An 18,813-nucleotide genomic window follows, 5' to 3' on the forward strand; every position below is an offset into this window, starting at 1 on the left:
CGGAGTTTAGAGACGAGCCTTCGATTATTCACGACGAGTATCCGGATAATGACAGTGATGAAGATGACGAAGGTGCTCGGGAGAGAAAGCGTGACAACATCAGCCGTGGAGTTGGGAATCTGTACTATCACCAGACATTCTTCAACAGCATTGCGTTTAAGGAAGCTGTACTCGACCATGCCTTGAAGACAGGATGCAACATTGCACAATACAGGTATGATCAAGATAAGATTGCCTTTAAGTGTGATAGGGATGGATGTATCTGGCGGATCTATTGTTCTATCACTAAGAAATGTCGAAAGTGGAGGGTTAACGTGTTCAAGGATGTTCATACATGTAATCCGAATGGAGATTGTGAGATGCTGAAGGTTCCTGTCATTGCTAGGTTGTTTTTAGATAAAATTAGAGAGGAACCTGAGTACTTTTTGCCTAAGAAGATTGAACAAACCATTAAAGAAAAGTGGAAGATCACTGTATCTAGGCCTCAATGTCAAGCTGCAAGGAGAAAAGCATTGAGTTGGATTGAGAGAGAATATGATGAGCAGTTTGCAAGGCTCCAAGATTATGCGGCAGAGATACGAGAATCAAATCCAGAATCGACTGTTGCAGTTGAAACTGTGACTAATGATGCAGGACAAGAGGAGTTCAACAGGTTCTATGTATGCTTCCATGCGATCAAAAAAACTTGGATAGAGTCTTGTAGGCCATTGATAGGAGTAGATGGAACTTTTATAAAAGGAAAAGTTAAGGGGCAGTTGCTGGTTGCTTTAGGTAGAGATGCAAACAATCGGATATATCCAATAGCCTGGGGATGTGTACAAGTAGAAAACATAGATAATTGGGTGTGGTTTGTTGAAAAGCTGAAGTCTGACTTGGGACTGATGGATGGTGATGGTTATATCATTGTTTCTGATCGCCAAAAGGTATTAACCATTCTGATTTTGAGTTTAGTTATTCATGTTGTTGTTGTGGCTACACAAAGTGCTTAATAACCTCTTGTTTGTATTTTGCAGGGTCTAATCCGAGCTGTGGAGCTAGAGCTGCCAAAGGCTGAACATAGAATGTGTGTCAGACACATCTATGGAAACTTGAAGAAAAACCATGGCAAAGATAAAGAGATGAAGATGTATGTTTGGGATTTGGCATGGAGCTACAATGAGAGTGCTTATGAAGCAAACCTGACAAGACTTTACAACTATAATGTGGCTGTCTGGCGTGATGTTGTCAAGTCAAAACCAAGAACTTGGTGTAGGGCGTTTTACAAGCAAGGAAACTTCTGTGAAGATGTTGAGAATAACTCAACTGAGTCATTCAACAACTCAATTGTGAAAGCTAGGGACAAACCGTTTGTGCCAATGCTTGAGACCATCAGGAGACTTGCAATGGTCAGGATTGCCACAAGAGCTGCTGAATCTCATGAGCACAAAGGGAGATGCACACCATATGTTAGTAAGTTTCTTGCCAAAGAATTTGAGAAAGCTTCAGAGATGACTATAAGAAGAAGCACTAATGACATGTATGAAGCTACCAGAGGATTAGATACTCATAGGATAAGCTTGACTGAGAGGACATGCACTTGTCAGAAATGGCAAATCTGTGGCATTCCTTGTGAGCATGTTTATGGAGTCCTGCTAGACAAAAAGCTTGAAGTTGAGGACTATGTGTGTCACTGGTTTAGGACACCTATGTGGAAGAAGAATTACACAGACGGCATATTTCCACAGAGAGGACCAGCTTATTGGCCTTCAACAGAGCACCCTAATGTGCATGTACCACCACCACCACCGCAGCCTGGGAGAAAGAAAGGAAAGGAGAGTAAGAAGGATAAGAAGAGGAAAAAGGGAAAGTATGAATCTCCTACCAAGAAGGCACCAAAACAGATGAAAAGGGTAATGCACTGTGGTGTTTGTGGTGCAGCTGGCCACAACTCAAGGTTTCACAGGAAGAAGTCTTCTGCACAGGTTAGCAACATAATAGTTAGTTATATGCACTGTCATTTGCTCTGTTTTATAGTTAGTTACTGACTCCTGTTTTGTCTTATAATGTGTCTTAGACCTTTGAAGGAGTGTCTGCAGCAGTCCCTGCCATTCAAGGCACTCAAGGCAGTCAACTGGAATCGTCTCAAGGAGTTGTGATGTCTCAAGGATGAAGGATTGGCTTCATTGGAAAGATTAGAGAATTAGGTGTTAGATGGGTTTAGTTTTTGTTTTCCATCTGATTTAGACTTAACGGCTATGTAACTTTTGTTCTCCATCTGATTTAGACTTTTCGGCTTTGTAATTTTTGTTCTCAGACATGCTTGAACCAGTTTAATCATTTAAGGATTTTGTTGTTCTCAGTTTTGTCCAATTTTTTCCTCAGAAATTTTTGTTCTCCATCTGATTTAGACATAACAAAACAACAACAAATGTGCCCAACAAGCAAAAGACTCCAAATTTCGTTTTCATTACACAAACATGATCATGCTTGATACAAACAGACAACAAGCACAACAATTCCAAGACAAGAAAACAACAACAAAAACAGAGACCTACCAACAACAACAACAAACCACACCCAATCGTCTCAACCTATCACTTTACTCAAACCAAGCATGAGCATACAACCTACAATGACAGCAATCGACATTTTCTTCATGCTTGATTTGGATTCCAAGAGTTCTTCTTCAACCCTCTCCAAAATCTCTTCCTCTATCTTCAATTGCATCCTCTCAAAAACCATCTTCTGCTGATCCATAGTCGCTGTTGTAATCTGGGACATGCTTTGTTCAAGTGCAGCAGTTCTTATAGACAATCTCTCTATCTCATCTAACAATGCTTCGTCAACCCACTTGAAAGTGTGGTTATCATCGATAAGCTACAGAGAACAGAGAAATCAACTCAAAATTTGATACAAACAATCCAAATCTCAATCACATTACCTTATGCGATGCAGCGTAAGCACAACGATAGTAACGGCGGTACGGATTGGCAGTGGACTTTGAAATGATCGCCGAGATACTAGCACCACACCAACACATCTTTGGCACACCCGCAATTCTTCTTCTTTGTCCGACATTTGATGCTCTGGTGATGAACGACAACATCAGACGACGGCGGCTCCAACTCATTTGAATCCATCAGTTGAAATCTCCAATTTGAGTTTTCTGAGTTTCTAGGGTTCTTAGGTTCTTAGAATTAGGGATTCTGGGAATTGGGGATTTTGAGAATTGGGGGTTTTAAATTCTCGGGTTGTAATCGGGTTGGTTTATGGGTAAATCCGGTTTATTTTCTTTGTTACGCGGTTAATGGTGGTTTGGGTACAGTAAACCAAGTATAAACCACGAAAATCAAAATTTTGGAGATGGCGGTCTTGAAGTTTTGATTTAGGGGGACACATGAGTGTAACTTTTAATCTGTGTGGACAGCGATCGAGATCCGAATTCGGTGTAGTTGTGATACTATGTGAAACTTACTAGGGGGACACAGGTCGTTTTCCCAGTTTTTAACCTAGGAGGAGGCTACGAGCCTTTGGATCTAAAAGGACACGTGGCAGTTGCGCCGCGTGAATCGCGCCGTATCACGTGATAAGGAAACCTTTTGGGGTATTTTTGGCTACCTCACAGCCTCCCCCATCCATCACGTGGCCAACTCACACCTCTCGATTATTGCGGGCCCCACTATTCTTTTTTACGCTATCCCGTTTTCACTCTTTATTTTTTTCTAAAGAATTAATTTGCTAATTATGGGATACAAAAGGTTTCTTAAAACAAAAGCTGTTAAAATGCTTTGTTAGATTAGCAAAGGGGAAAACAAGAACAAAAACTATGTACTTTGAAAATAACGGGCCGTATAATTTTGATATTGAAAAGAGAAACTCTAACCATTAAATGCACTGAACCAGATCACTGATCTATATAGTATTGTTTTCAACTCTTTTTTTCGACGTGCACCTAATTCAATTCTTGTACTGAAAATGAGTTATGATGACAAACAAAACAAAAATAAAATAAATATAGTTTTATACTTTTATTAAAGAATTAATTACGGATTTTGTCATTTTTCATAATGGCATTTGTGGATTTTGCTATTTTTTGAATAGTTTGTGGATTTTGCCATTTTTCAGGTTCCAAAAATATGATTTAACATGCGTTTCACTCGTTATGTTTGGGTTTAGTCGGTTCTATTTGTTCTTAGGGTTTAGTATTTTGTATAAAGTACGTATTTTTGCAAAAAAAAATCATAAATACGTATATTTTTAAGTGTTAAAAAATGGCAAAATTCGTAAACTATTCAAAAAATGGCATTTTCGTAAGTTTTCCCAAAAAAATAGCATTTTAGACAATAATCCCTTTATTAAATGTTGCATTTTTTATGTACCATCTATGATAAATATACAAAAACAAGTGTTCATGCTGCTGATTTCTGGTCACTGTTTTTTGTTTGCTCGGAACTTGAATCTTTGCAAGGTTACTGGGATAATCAACGATTATATAACTTGTGTGAGATGGCAAAAATCAAAATTGTTAGGATTTTGATATAGCATCTTCCGATCGATGACATTCAAATGTTCAAGTGGAAGATGTTATTAATTATTATATATAACAAGGTTGAGACTTGAGAGGAATGACAATATAATGTTATTTTCACAGTTTAATTGGATGTTCTAATCTTATGTAGGATCCACGATTCGTTTTCACGTGAGGTGATAACGAATTTATAAGTTTTTACTTTTTGAGATAGAACTCCATTTTATGGAATTTGGAGTCGGGTATTACCACTTTGCATGTGACATTTGTTGTGGATTTTGATGATATATATGGCTGTTGGTTAATAAACCTAGCTATTAACCTAGTTCACGCCATAAAAACATGCATGCCTGCTAAATTCGGCTAAAAACAATAGTAATGTTTCCGTAAGATGATACTATATAATATGCGTGACAATCATTTTTGTCACGAATTTAATGTTTGTTCACCAAGTTCAAGCGTTAGTTGGTTACGTGACAAGATGATTTCGGATGACACACTAATGCATGAAAACCACAAGCCAGTAGAGTTTTACCTAGATTTGATATCCACTTGACACATAGGAGGCGTTGAATCTAATTAATTAAATTAACGCACAACAATTAACATAGATAATTAATCTCGTAAGAAAATAGACTACCCGTGAGGCCGTTACCCAAAAAAAAAAGACGCTAACTTATGACTAATCAGTGTAAAATATTTTATAGACTATGTAACAAAATTTTTTTCTCCCGTAGTTAAAACCCACTCGACATATTTCAACACACTGTATACTTTTTTATCAAAAAAAATATATATACATGTTTTTATCACAAATCTATAGAATTTATTTGACAAAAAGATTGTTTTACTTTTGGAACGGGATCATTCGGGGACGTTTGCCACACGTTACATAAATAATCGTTGGTTACTTGGTTTTACACATAAACGTCATTGGTCGTAAAACTGTGCAGTAGTCCAAATAATTAAGATTTCTAATATTAATTAAGTGAAACAATTCTGAAATAAGGATTTCGAAAATGTAAGAATAAAACTAGCTAGGTTATATAGGCCGTAAAAAAAGGAAAGACAAGAAGGTGAAAGTGAGATTTGGAGAAGAGGAGGAGGAGCAGAGAAGGATAGTCACGTGGGGTGCCCATTCCCTGCCGTTAGTTGCCTTCCGTCTCGCGTGCGGTGGGTCCCATATCATCTCCTCACCATAGAGTGGCCGCACTGTTGGACACTCTTTGACGCCGTTTAACTCCAAATGTTGCCGTTAAGCAGTGGCGGAGCTAGAATTTAAATTTACCGGGGTCAAAATATAAAAAATATTTTAATAAAGTGTGGTTGTTTTTTTTCTTCAAATTATATTGCATATAGCTTATGTTTTTTTTATTACATTTACAAAAATGAAATTCTGATATTTATAAAAACATTTGGTTTGTCTAAAACATGATAATAAAATTAAAAACAAAGAAACTTATATATAACAATTAGTGGTTATAGTCTATATCATTTTGTAATATTAAAAAAGTTATGGTTTAAGGGGTCAAAAGAGTAGTTTTCATATTAGGCACTGGGGTCAATTTATAGGAATTTAATCAAATATCTATGTATTTGTTTAAATATGCCATAATATTAGTTTGATTTTGAAAATTCACCGGGGTCAGTTGACCCCCATGTTTCTATGCTACCTCCGCCACTGCCGTTAAGTAGAGTGAGATTTTTTGGTACGAGCAAATGGGAGAGGAGAGGAGAGACGTGAGGGGCACGTGCCTGTAACAGAGAGAGAAGCGGTGGCGACCGATCGCTTTCGCGTGATGGTATCACGTGAGGGCAAATTTACTCATCTTTGGCCTTTGGGTCCCATGACTCCCATTGTTTTTTTTTTCACTCTGACAAAATATCAAAGATTAGAACTCGAGGTAAAGTAAAACTCGTGGGTCCTCTAGCTATGAATATTTTTCTTTTAGTCGCTTTGTGAATAAATAGCTGACATTTGTGAATCTGTGGTAATGTGCTCATTTACCACTATACAACTAAGGTTTAAGCTGCCAATTTAAACTAAATCGTGGATAATTGTATAGTGGTAAATGATTTGAAAACGTGGATTCGTACTATTTTTCAGTATTCTTCAAATTTACGTATTCCAAAATAGATCAACACACATTTGTAAACTAAACTATTTTTTTCTTATCGTTTTTAAAATTATTATGTTTAAAGTTAATTAACCGATATGTTCACATATGTTATATAATTAAAAATTTAAAAGCTGTTTTTAATTTTACAATTATGTCATCAATAAAATTTGACGAGAATTTTGGTAATTAGCGTCATTGTCTCGTTACGTTTTATAAGAAAGGGATATTATCTAATGACGCTTTATAAGCATTTTAATGGTGGATGAAAAAAAGAATCAATTACGGATTTGCCATTTTTTGGGATGACATTTGTGGATTTTGCCATTTTTTGAATAGTTTATGGATTTTACCCTTTTTTAGGCTACGGAAATATGCGTTTTATTCGTTATGTTTGGGTTTAGTCGGTTGTGGTTGTTCTTAGGGTTTAGTATTTTGTATAAACTACGTATTTTTACCAAAAAAAATCCGAAATACGTACATTTTTAAGTGTTAGAAAATGGCAAATTCATAAGATTTTTGCAAAAATGGCATTTTCAAAAGATTTTGGTAAAAAATGGCAAAATCAACAATAATCCCTGAAAAAAAGAAGAAGAAGAAGAAGAAGATAAGATAAATTATGTTGGGAATAGAAGGAGAGGGCATGTGGTGTCCTTTCTCGAGTGACCTGTCGGTTTATGGGTCATTGATAATACGTGAAAGCGAAAGCTCTGGAGAGAGAAGCTCTTATTATTATAGTATGTCAAAAAAGAAAAAATAAAAAAGAGAAGATGTGTTTTCTTTTGTTCTGTTCCCACACTGGTTTTCGCTTACGTGGCCTCTCTCACGTGCTAGACTCTTTGGGCTTCTCTTTTTTTATTATTTTTTATTCTTACTTGATGGCGACTTCGATTAAGACGCGGCCCATTCCTTATTCGACAAGTGTCTCCTCTCCATTTATTTATTTCTATTTTATTGCGAGATACTTTTGGACCAACCAAAAAATTAATATTATTATACATTTTCTCCTTTTTGGTTGGTCCAAAAGTATAAAAATAAATTCTTTTTTTCTAGTCAAATAAATCAATAAAGCATCATGATATATATGTTGACAAATTGAAGTAAACCATGATAATTTATGGGCCGTCCATGGGCCGCGATGGTGTAAATGTACATCTAATCCCACCGTACACTACACACATTCGGTTTCTCCCATCAATTCAAATAGAACCGATGTAATTCAATCTCAAATTTGGTTTGGGTGCTCAAGAGATTCTTGTGATCTCCTCCGTTCTAACGGGCCAATAGTTCGATCTGGCCCATTCAAGCATTTCTTGATCCGAGATATGACTGAGGGACAAACTCGTCATTTAACGTTATTCCACTAAAAGAGTAAATATCGTCAAAATTGATGGCGGAGATTTTCATGTGTTCTGATCGAAAAACGACGTCGTATGACAACAACACAGAGAGGTGAGATTGTTAGTTAACGCAGTAGATCCTCGATTCGATTTCTCACAATTCTCCGATAACTGATTACTCTTCTTCCTCCTCCGTCGTGGTTTCAGGCGACGAATTGGTTTCAGATTTAGTCGTGGTTTCTCTCGATCTTCTCTAGCTCTGTCATGGATCTGTTACACCAGCGAGGTGAGCAGACTGAGGTAACTTCTCCTCATGACGATATTAATAATATCCATGGTGATTTTGATAGCGAGGCTACGGATGAATCGCGATCCGAATCTTGTTCTGTTGTGATAGAGGGAAATTGCGACATGGTTATTGAATTAGGGTTGGATTCTGGAAGTGTTGTTGTTGAGAATTTAGGTGATAGTGATATTGATGTTAGTAATGATTTTGATGAACCTGATGACGACGATTTCTTTGTTGGGAGGAGTGATTTTGGGCTCGAGTTCCGCGATATCGCATCGATGGGGACTGATATTCGGTTGATTACAGTGGAATCGGGTTCTGATGATGATGATGATGATGGTATTGAGAATGAAAAGGAATTATGGGGGATTGATCTGAATGAAGAAGATGTATATGTGAATGATGATGATGAATATGAAGATGACGATGATGATGATGATGATGATGTTAGTGTGACTATCCCTCTTTGTTGGGATTCACTCCAATTAGAAGATCGTGGAGTAACTGCTGATGAATTTGATTGGGAAGAAGTTGATGGTGGTGGTGGAGTGGGGGATGAGAGAGAGATACGAAGTGGCTTTGCACAAGTTGATTTCAATGACGAAAGTTCTGTTTCGATTTCTGTCTCGCCAATTGTCTCCTTAGAGGATTTAGTGACAAGGGAAAGAGCAGAAGGCTCGGGAAATCTCGGGTGGGAAGTTTTGCTGAATCATACTCTAGAGATCAACTTTGATGTGGAAAACAGAGAGCTGTACATTGGTGGTGATCATGACGATTATATTCAAGAGTATGAGATGTTTTTTGAACAGTTTGCCGATGCTGAGATTTCCGTTATCGGTTTACCTCCTACTTCCAAATCTTTCCTCAAGAGTCTCCCAATGGTTCGAATTGGAGTTGAGAACGATGATGATGATGGTGTGGTTTGTGCAGTTTGTAAAGATGAGATGAATATCGGGAACGAAGCTGTTCAATTGCCTTGTAATCATAAGTACCATAGTGAATGCATTGTACCGTGGCTCAAAGTAAGGAACACATGTCCTGTATGTCGTTATGAGTTGCCTACTGATGATGCAGAGTATGAGCAAAGGAAGATCCAGAGAACAACAAATACTTTAGGCATGGTTCTGTAAATGGTAAACATCATCCTCGATATGTAAGATTTTTGTCTTGAGTAGTGAATAATGTAGATATTCTGTGTTTGGATTGTGTCAAGCGTTTTCGTAGTTGGTTTTGTTCTAGTATTTTGCCTCAATTGTGTGACCCATGTGATGGTCTAAGCTTAGGAGGCTAGCTTTACAGAGAAGAACTCAAGAAAATATTCATGTACTTTGAATCTTTGATGTTTGCTTTTATCTCATTTTATTGACCTGGTTTATACATTTACCTGGAACAGTCATTCCAAATCTTTAAATTTTATACTTAAATTTCAATCAAGAAGTAAACTCGAACTGAGAAGTAAAAAAATAATCATATCAAATTAATATATTATGTATGTGATTTGCAAATAATTACTAGTGGAGTTACGAATAATACAACCTGGTTTTCAATTTCTGTGGCTCGACATAGCTTTTAAGTTAAAGGAGTTGTATTGTCCTTTTGTGGAAACAACGTTGCCGTCTGGTAACTCTAATCATACTAATTTTGGAATCTGTTTCACATCACAATCACCCTTTTTTTTTTTGGGTCCATTTATCCTCCAATAGAGTAATCTTAAGTTCATTGATACTTCTTGTTTAAGAACTAAACATTAATGTTTTGTTGTATAGCATTTTCCAACGCATTAAGATTTTCTTCGTTAACGTAGTAGTGTTATACAGAGTCTATGAGAAGTAAAAAGTTGTGTGAATAAAAAATTGAAAATAGCTATAACGTGCAAATTTGTCCAAAAAAAAAAAAAAAAAAAGCTATAACGTGCAAAAGCTAATATCATCCAATGACTCTTTTTGTATAAATCACAATCACCAATGTTGTTTTTGTTTATAGGTTTATTGTGTTGAAGAAAATTAAAAATTACAGAGCCATATTGAAAATTCTGACAACACAGAAACATTGAATTACAGATGAACCAAGTGTAGAGTTCGAAATACATATAGTGTAGTGAAAATTATAAAAATAAAGGACATAAAACCAAAAGCTTTAAAGAAACAAGAGCTCATGAGATTCATCAAGACATTTTCAGTTCTTGTTTCTATGTTTTATGAACATGGATATATGAGTTTTGCATTTTAAATTTGCCTAAATTAACCTTGACAAGGATGTGAAACTGCTAGTGACATTTTGTCAAAAGGTGTCACTAGAAACTAGAATGAGTTGGTGAAATTTTTCCAAATGCATAAAGCAGGCTGGACAAGAAATCCCACTTAAGAATATTAATTACTGCTAAATGCTTAATTACAGCTCAATGCAATAAAATTTATGTATCTCATTAATTAAAGAGCTTAAACTTGGCGTACAAGACAAGATATGTATATATGTTCTTTCTTTGATCTAAAAGATTGTTATTGTAATATCGAAAATCCAAAATCCCCCTCCCTTTCTCTATTTCTTTCTCAAATTGCATCATCTAGAAACCAAACATGGAGGCTGATGAAGATCAACAATACCCCTCTCATAATGTCAATCTTTTCGATGGGAATCCATCTCCTAACAATAATTTCAACTCAATGTTCCAACCAAACCCACAGGATGAAGACGTCCATGTTCATGACTATGTCGACAATCATGACCACTAGTCCACTACCGTCATCAACAACCATTTGTTGTGACGGATCAAGAGAAGAGGTTAAGGAGACTGGCGACTAATCGAGAATCAGCAAGAAGATCGCGGATGCGTGAGAGGATGATGAAAGAAGTGTTGCAAATGCAAGTAAAACAACTCATGGCGTCCAATCAATTATATATTGTCTAACAAATATATTAGCTTGTTGGAGTACAATCACCAGATCTTGCAAGAGAATTCACAGCTCAAAGAGACAGTTTCTTCCTTTTATAATCAATATACTATATCTTATGGAAACCATGAAGATATACTTGGAAACATCAATGATTAATGTAATTAGCTTCGTTTTTTTTTTTTTTGTAATTAGCTTCTTTTATTATTTATCTCTTTACTGGATTCTATCTATAAAGATTAATAACTGTATATATATTGCTTCATGATTTCTCTATATATCTCTCATTTACTTATATCTTCCGTAATTTGCTACATTTTGTTTACCCTTTTTTTTTTTTTGATAAACCCTATCGGCTATCCGGTCGGCTCTGGTAGGAACGCACCGAGGTGCTACATAGTGGACTGGTCCACCGTGTTAACGGTTAGGCCCTTACGGGCTACCACTCTGCCTATCCCGAGTTTGGAATGTCTTCCGACTAAGTACCAGGGGTAGTCAGGCCGCCTGCATTTCTGGCTACCAGATAAACCAATTGGGCCAAGGCCCAACTGACAGACTTCCCAAACAAATGTGTTTTTGTTTTCAGGGAGAATCGAACTCAGGTTTGGGAGTTTCACTTTTTCCCAAAGTTTCCTCTGCCACTAGACTACGGATGCTTGAGCGTCCTTAAATTTCTACTTTCCCTTGGTTCCAAAAGCTTCCGTAGTTTGGAAAAAGAAAAAAAAACTTCCGCGTGAGATTTATTTTTGTAGAATCTACAAATGTGTCATGTTAGAAAAAAAATGACGAGAGAAGTAAAAATAGATAACAAAGTCCATATTAAAAAAACATAAATATCAACGTGATAAAATATTATCGAGGAATTTATCATCCGTCTTGAACCAATTGTGGTTTTTTTTTTTATAAACCCTATCGGCTATCCGGTCGGTCTCGGTAGGAACGCACCGAAGTACTCCACCGTAATTAGAAACCACAATTGATTCGACGTTAGTCTCAAACAATAGATCAACATGTAGTTGTGTATAGTTACTGCAGGGGGATGCATGTGAACAAATGTCAAAGTTTTGGGGGTAAAAGGACAAAAATAAAAAGAATTGCAGAGAGATACACGTGCAGAAGAGATATGTCCCCTATGGTCACAAAACATGTTTCCCTGTCTGTACTAAAGATACAACCAAAGATGATGGGTTCTTATTCTATGTCTCGATTTCTCAATTATATACAACTCATACTGTGTGCACGTGTGTGTCTATGCCAACCAAATCTATGCAACATTATTATTTCTAAAAATTTATTCTAAATGTTATTATTTCTTTGTAATATATATAAATCTTTTGTTCAATCAATTATAGTGGTTTTTACTAAAAGATGTCAAGATCTCTTCAATTTTTGTGTGGTAAGTGTTGTGCAACTTTGAGTTGCTTATACTTCATCCGAGAAGAACATAGTATGTGTATATCCTTTCTACATAAGTTTATGAAAATACTATTTCGTTACATTTTTTCTTAGCTGCTTGGCCGGTAATAGGGTATTTGGTTTACTAGTTTAGACATTAGCAATGTAATAGTTAATATTTTCATTAAAAAAAATGTAATAGTTTAATAAATGATGATTTTAAAAATTGTTAGCTAATGATTTAAGTTGCGGTAGAGGGTGCTAATAGTTTGCAGATGGATTCGTCGGTTGTGTTAGATTATTATTCTATATTGGAAGTGAAAATGATTCAACAATAGTAATAATATATTAAGAAAATATGATTCTCTCAATTTATATTGTCAATTGGTTTTAAGTTATAAATGGTTAATTATATGTATTGTAAATTCTTGTTTAATGTTCAATTTCTGACTTATGTGATGTAGTAAACAAAAATATTGTAAAATTGCAATGGTGAGTATAAATACTCGTTAATACCATATGTTAGAATGATTATATAACTATGTCAATTCTGCCACATGATTAGTGGGTAGATATCATAAAAAGTTAATTAATGTCATATGTATATTTATTAATAGTAGTAGTATGAAAACTGAATATATACAGAAATAATCATCTAGAAATAAGTAAATTAAGATGGCATATGGGGTACTATGGTGACCATAAAGAAACCCATAATGGAATGCATTGATGATGTACATCTCATCAAGAGACCCAAGCCATCATCATCATCATCATCTTCATCACTGTATCTGTACTATGATCTCGTTTTAATGATTCACACATGTCTCTAACATAGACAGTAATTAATCAAATATATATAAGGCTACACAATTAGCAAATCATCAGATAGAAAATACGCTTTCATAATTATCAAAACAGAAATCGTCATGACACAAGGACATAACATGGATCGAGTAAGAATAAAATCATATTGGAAGTGGAACAAACTTAAATAAAACATAGACACAAAGTCACTATATAAAATCAAACTAACCCTTTTTGTATAACTGAACCAACGTAGCTATGAACTACACTGTAGCTATCATTACCATCATCATAATCATGATTATCCCCATCATCGTCATCCTCATCATCAATGATGGTGTTGTGAACCCTAGTAGTCTCCACCAAAACCATCTCTTCATTAGTCCTTTTCTTCTTCTTCTTTATAGAGTTTTGCTCCTCAATCTCTTGAGCAAGTTTGAGAGATGATGTGGCTTCCATTGGACCAGAAGATGCATCGGAATCCATTGAATCACCACCATCGCTATCTTCTGCTTCTTCGTCATCATCATCATAGTAACAGTCGTCGTCATGATCATGGGACTGCGAGGCTAAATACATCGTCCATCCAGATTCACAGCTACGACCATCCTCATCGGATCCAAAGATGTTTGCTGACTCCATTTTAAAATATTATAACTCTTTTTTCCTAATTTTGTGTTTATATATAAATATTAACAAAGAGACCCCAAACAAAGAGACCAACAAAAAAAAGCCCTAAAGTGAGACAGTAACAAGAAGAAGCTGAGATATTAACTTATTAAGTAAACAATCCAACAAGCAACAAGCAAGTATGTGTATATATATCAGTGTATGTATGTAAGCGCGTATATATAATATGTAAGCGTGTGTGTATCCGTGTATGTATGTATATGCATTTGATGATAAAAGACAAAATAAGAAGGTTTCTTCAAAAAAATATTTTTTTTAAGAATTTGGGAAAAAGGAATATTCTGTCAAAAAAAGAGAGAGAAAAAATGGAAAATATATATATAACTTGATTTGTTTTTTTTTGGGAAATTAAAAGATAATTAGAGGCTGACTTTTATAAAGATAAGAGGAGGGAGTTGGGTGGAAGAGATAGAGATGGAGAAGAGGTTGTATTTAAAACACCTGAGAATTTCTATTTATCTCTCATCTTCTTTCTGACCAAAGAACAGCTCACTACCCGAATTTATATATAAAACTTAAATAATACAAAGACAAACATACCCATCCAATAATTTATTTTAAAAAAATAAATAAAAACTAGGGAAAAATTAAAGAAATAACGGTTTTTTAAATAAATACAAACTAGGAAAAAATAAAGAAATAACGCCGAAATGGTATAACATGATACTTGTTGAAAATTTGCATGAAGTTTATGTTATTTGAAAACAAAAAATCACACCCAATAAACGAACAAATAAGATGGTTATCTATTTGCATATTCTCTTCGAAATATTGATAAACACATGAGTTAGGTTAGATTGACAAAAACATAGCAATGTTCACTAAATGTGAGGTTTTGGATATTTGAGAAGTATAAAACCATTATTCAAATAATTTAAAACTAGTCTATTCAAATGTATTAAAATTTAAATTTGTATAGTCTTACGGCTATTATCATTCATATATGTTTAACAACAACAACAAAACACGTTAATATGATTATCTAAGCAAAAGTTAATCTAAGAGAGAGAGAGAGAGAGAGTGAGAGGGCGAGAGAGGGAGAGAGAGAGGGAGAGAGCTATAAATGAAGAGAGTTGATGAGAACAGCAAGAGTCCAGCTAGTAGCCGTGAAGGAGAGAAAGTGAAATCTCTTATCTCGTCGAAGTAGCATCTTTTAAATGCAATAACTTTAAACATCATATCTTAAAAATACTATATAAATGACTAAAAATATAGTTGTAGGGTGTCATTGAGTTGGAATTTGGCAAATTAGCCTTTCACATCTAGGAAAGAAGATGTAATAAAGAGTGATTGATGAGAACTGATTTTGTTTTGTCGACATAGAGAAAGCTGATTAGCTAACTTACTTTGAAAAAAAGACTACAAAACATTCATATCTCTTCTTCTTCTACACACAAAATCGTTATGGTGTTAAGTGAGTGAGTGACAATTTCTATAACACCAAGAAAAAATTAAGAATACTTTACTTCGGTTGGAAGAGCGTAATAATGTGACTTCGTAAAGTCGGTGCTTTTAGGGTTTGGTTTCTACTCTAGTTAAATTCTTCAAGTGAATAGGGCACCAACATAAAAAAAAAAAAAACTCGATAAGGAGTGTAAATAAAATGATTGATAGTATGTATATATATAAAATATACCAATATTAATCAATGTAATCTTAGATTTAAAAAAAAAAAAAAATCTTAGATTTTAATATGAAAATTACTCATATAACGAAAGAAAGTGCAACGGGGGAATGTTTCCAAATTTTCCTCAATTTATTAAATATAAACATTTGAATTGATATCATTCCAATTGAATCAATATAGTTGAGGAAGAATAATGTATAATCTGAGAAGAAAATATTGGAAAATGTGTAATGAACAATAAATAAGGAGTACCATCCCAAAATTATTATACCCCCTGTGATTTGTGCTGTTCTGTCTTTCTTTAATTTACTGCTGTTAAGTCCTTTCTCTTCCTCTAAAAGTTCAAACATCTCTCGCTTCCTTTGTCACAACAGACAATTAAATATCTTTCGTTTAACATGCAGAATATTTACCTATATCAGGGATTATTTCAATTCTAATATTTTCTTCACATGGCATTTCACTGGCTATATATATATATATGAATTTCAGTTCAGGTTCATAGACAAATTATGGACTTAATATGATCTGATATAAAAAAATGAGGATATTGAAAAGTTCATGACAACTGAAGGATAATTTTCAAATATTATGGAAACAATCTCTCTAGAATGATCTTTAGAAATCTACAATACATACTAATACTGCTAAGTAACTGTGGAATGTTTTCTTACAACAATATAATTGTGGAATGTTTCCTTATAATCGTTATTAGATAAATGTTGGTTTTATCAACAATATAGGGGTACTGTAGCTCTTTTCAATTTTTAGAGTTACAGAATACAGAAGTGAAGTTTAAAATAATAATGTTTACTGAGAGTGAAATAAATAGTGATCAGACATTTATCTTCCTGAAATTGACATCCGTAATTTATTTCTTTTGAGTTCTATGAAGTGACTCAAATCCGTAAAAGTAGAAGGTCGTACACACACGCATATATAGATATGAGGAATTGTTTCGAAAAATAAATCATTTCATTTATAAAAATGATAATAACTTCTTCAACAACATGTTATGGGTATCTACGGATATGTATTTATGTGTACCACTGTACCTAGTGAACAATTCTTCTTTATACAAATCTTCAAAATGTACTACATACCTTACAAGTTGTTATCAATCAAGTTGTGGTTGTTGACAATAAAAATATCAACTTGTGATTCCCATCCTACATTAGGGAAAGTGATCTTATACCTAAACAACTGAAGTGTTTAATATATTTATACGAAAATCTCTTAAATCCAACCTTTTTTTTCTTTTCAAAAACTATGGTTATAATTAATCCAATAAGTTCTTGACGAAAAAAAAAAACTAAAATAATGTATATTTTTTAATCAGCACAAATTTATAAACGCATCATCGACATATTGTATGCTCATCTAAAGACATAAAAAGGAAAAATCAAACAATAGACAAAAAAAATATATCATGATAATAACCAGAATTAAGACAACTAATTTAAAGAGATACTATATTGTCCTTTAAGTAAATTTATTGGTTCACAACTTCCCATAGTCAAAAAGAAGACCCCGAATCCTAAATAGTTCAAAATACATTACGAAGAGACAAAGCAATGTATAAAGAGTCTTTTTCTTTTCCTCCTTTCACCTTTTTGGAAAACCACCATAATTAGGAAATCATTTGGTGAATTTAGCGATCAACTTGTCGACATGGATGATGATATCGTCTATGCGCGGTCGAACCGCAGCCTGTGGTTGCAGCATCCAAGTTACGAACTGGTGAAGAGCTTCAGGATAAGAAGCCTTTGGTCCAGTGTTTGGCCACTTGATCTGAGCGTTCACGATTGCGAGCTGAAGACTTCCACCAGATTCTCCAAGAGCATACTCGAATGGAGACACACCGTACCTGCAACAAAAAAAAGACCTCAAAATAAGTTCCAAGTAAATGAAATTGTTTTATCTTACAAGGAAACCAAATATTATTGTATTACATTATTGCATATAATGTGCAGCCTAGTGACCAGATATCTGTTCTCTCGTCAATATCAGCATGGCTTGGGCAATCCCAGAGCTCGGGAGCTCGAAACGGTGCTGAACAATGCTCAGATGTCCATTCCTATAAAAGGCATGAAGAATTTGCAAAGTCAGTAGTTGTAAGTTTCTATTCTCATCTGAAATAGAATTTTGATGACTCACGGAGAATATGGAGTAGTACGATCTCAAAAGCTTATGATGAGTATAAAATAAGGGATAGATATAGAACCTGTAATTGTAAGGCCTCTTGACGGGAACGGATTTGCTTCCGTGATGGGCGAGCACTCCCAAAGTCCATCAAAATCGCAAGAGGAGGCTGTCCTTTTCTACGTGTTAAAAGCACGTTTCCAGGTTTGACATCGTTGTGAGCATAAGGTGGCTCCAGAGAGTGCATGTGTTTGAGTCCATCACAAAGCTGCAATGGAAAGTCAAAAGATTTGCAATTTATGACTAATCATACAGTAACTCACATGGTTCCTAATATACTAAACATAATGGTTAGTTGCAAAAGAAGAAAAGAGAGTTGTAGAAAACCCAAGTTTAAAACATAAATTAAACATCAGTTGTCGAGAATTAGTTACCTGACGGAATATGTGCAAAACATCAGTTGTTGAGAATGTTTCCTTTTTAGCCTTCATCAAAGTGAAATTATCCAGCAAGGTCCCATCCAAGTGAACAGGAAATAGCAAGAAGGCCTCGTGTTTCCAAGCTCCCTCTTGGCCGTCCTAACCAATCAAAAGCAACACACTTTCTAAATCAGACTTTACATGAGAAAATTACAAAGACAAATAGCAAAAAAACTCAAAAAGTATCAACCAATGAAAGTTCAGATTACCTTAACAGAAATAATGGCATGATCAAGGAGTGGAAGCAAATTAGGGTGATTGAACAATGATGAAACACGGATCTCCTCCCTCACCAATTCCAATTGCTCCTTGTTCTGAATCAAAACTTTCTTCATAGCATAAGTTCCATCAGCTACAAGGAAATCACAGATAAATAAACTCGAGGTTAGTCATGGGACAAACTTAAGAAAAAAAGAAAGTTAAAAGAACCAAACAAGCTAAACCAGTCAAGTTCAAGTGGCAATATACAAATAACAAAACCAAGCTCAAGAATACCATAACTTCAGATGCACAGTGGATCAAAATAGGT

General features: G+C 34.9%; 5 protein-coding genes across 6 annotated transcripts in view; 3 read left to right on the forward strand and 2 right to left on the reverse strand.

Annotated features, from left to right (window-relative positions):
• The first annotated feature begins 748 nt into the window (after positions 1-748).
• Positions 749-2,024, forward strand: LOC110227864. The gene is made up of 2 exons (XM_021023746.1): positions 749-923; positions 1,014-2,024. The coding sequence occupies exons 1-2, from the start codon at positions 882-884 to the stop codon at positions 2,022-2,024; spliced, it is 1,053 nt and encodes a 350-aa protein (XP_020879405.1). The 5' UTR covers positions 749-881.
• A 5,870-nt stretch (positions 2,025-7,894) lies between these two features.
• On the forward strand, positions 7,895-9,636 carry LOC9309411 (E3 ubiquitin-protein ligase CIP8). The gene is made up of 2 exons (XM_002871263.2): positions 7,895-8,076; positions 8,172-9,636. The coding sequence occupies exon 2, from the start codon at positions 8,229-8,231 to the stop codon at positions 9,381-9,383; it is 1,155 nt and encodes a 384-aa protein (XP_002871309.1). The 5' UTR covers positions 7,895-8,076; positions 8,172-8,228; the 3' UTR covers positions 9,384-9,636.
• A 560-nt stretch (positions 9,637-10,196) lies between these two features.
• LOC9307380 (basic leucine zipper 8) lies at positions 10,197-11,303 on the forward strand. Its single transcript, XM_021020957.1, is given in 3 exon segments — positions 10,197-10,979; positions 10,982-11,146; positions 11,148-11,303. Coding segments are annotated over 3 exon segments (471 nt in total). The 5' UTR covers positions 10,197-10,829.
• Positions 11,304-13,399: 2,096 nt separating this feature from the next.
• Positions 13,400-14,605, reverse strand: LOC9307381 (nucleolar transcription factor 1-B). The gene has a single exon (XM_002873297.2). The coding sequence runs from the start codon at positions 13,986-13,988 to the stop codon at positions 13,566-13,568; it is 423 nt and encodes a 140-aa protein (XP_002873343.1). The 5' UTR covers positions 13,989-14,605; the 3' UTR covers positions 13,400-13,565.
• Positions 14,606-17,108: 2,503 nt separating this feature from the next.
• Positions 17,109-18,813, reverse strand: part of LOC9309412 (probable serine/threonine-protein kinase DDB_G0291350) — a 2,535-nt gene continuing 830 nt past the window's right edge. The window contains exons 2-6 of one of the 2 annotated variants that reach the window (XM_021021142.1): positions 18,578-18,636; positions 18,240-18,383; positions 17,888-18,073; positions 17,616-17,740; positions 17,109-17,530 (exon numbers count right to left, since the gene is read on the reverse strand). In XM_021021142.1, coding sequence (XP_020876801.1) covers positions 17,302-17,530; positions 17,616-17,740; positions 17,888-18,073; positions 18,240-18,383; positions 18,578-18,636 — 743 coding nt within the window. In that variant the 3' untranslated portion in view covers positions 17,109-17,301. Of the gene's footprint in view, positions 17,531-17,615; positions 17,741-17,887; positions 18,074-18,239; positions 18,384-18,493; positions 18,637-18,813 lie in introns of both variants that reach the window. The other variant, XM_021021141.1, reaches the window with a different exon arrangement.

The sequence above is a fragment of the Arabidopsis lyrata genome (assembly GCF_000004255.2).
Source record: "Arabidopsis lyrata subsp. lyrata unplaced genomic scaffold ARALYscaffold_6, whole genome shotgun sequence".
NCBI classification, from domain to species: domain Eukaryota; kingdom Viridiplantae; phylum Streptophyta; class Magnoliopsida; order Brassicales; family Brassicaceae; genus Arabidopsis; species Arabidopsis lyrata.

Excerpts from the sequence above, each read along its gene's own strand:
- LOC110227864 (XM_021023746.1), top strand. The coding sequence starts at position 882 with ATGGATGGTGATGGTTATATCATTGTTTCTGATCGCCAAAAG. Across the intron at positions 924-1,013 it reads TTGTTTCTGATCGCCAAAAG|GGTCTAATCCGAGCTGTGGA; the intron begins GTATTAACCATT and ends TGTATTTTGCAG.
- LOC9309411 (XM_002871263.2), top strand. The coding sequence starts at position 8,229 with ATGGATCTGTTACACCAGCGAGGTGAGCAGACTGAGGTAACTTCTCCT.
- LOC9307381 (XM_002873297.2), bottom strand. The coding sequence starts at position 13,988 with ATGGAGTCAGCAAACATCTTTGGATCCGATGAGGATGGTCGTAGCTGT.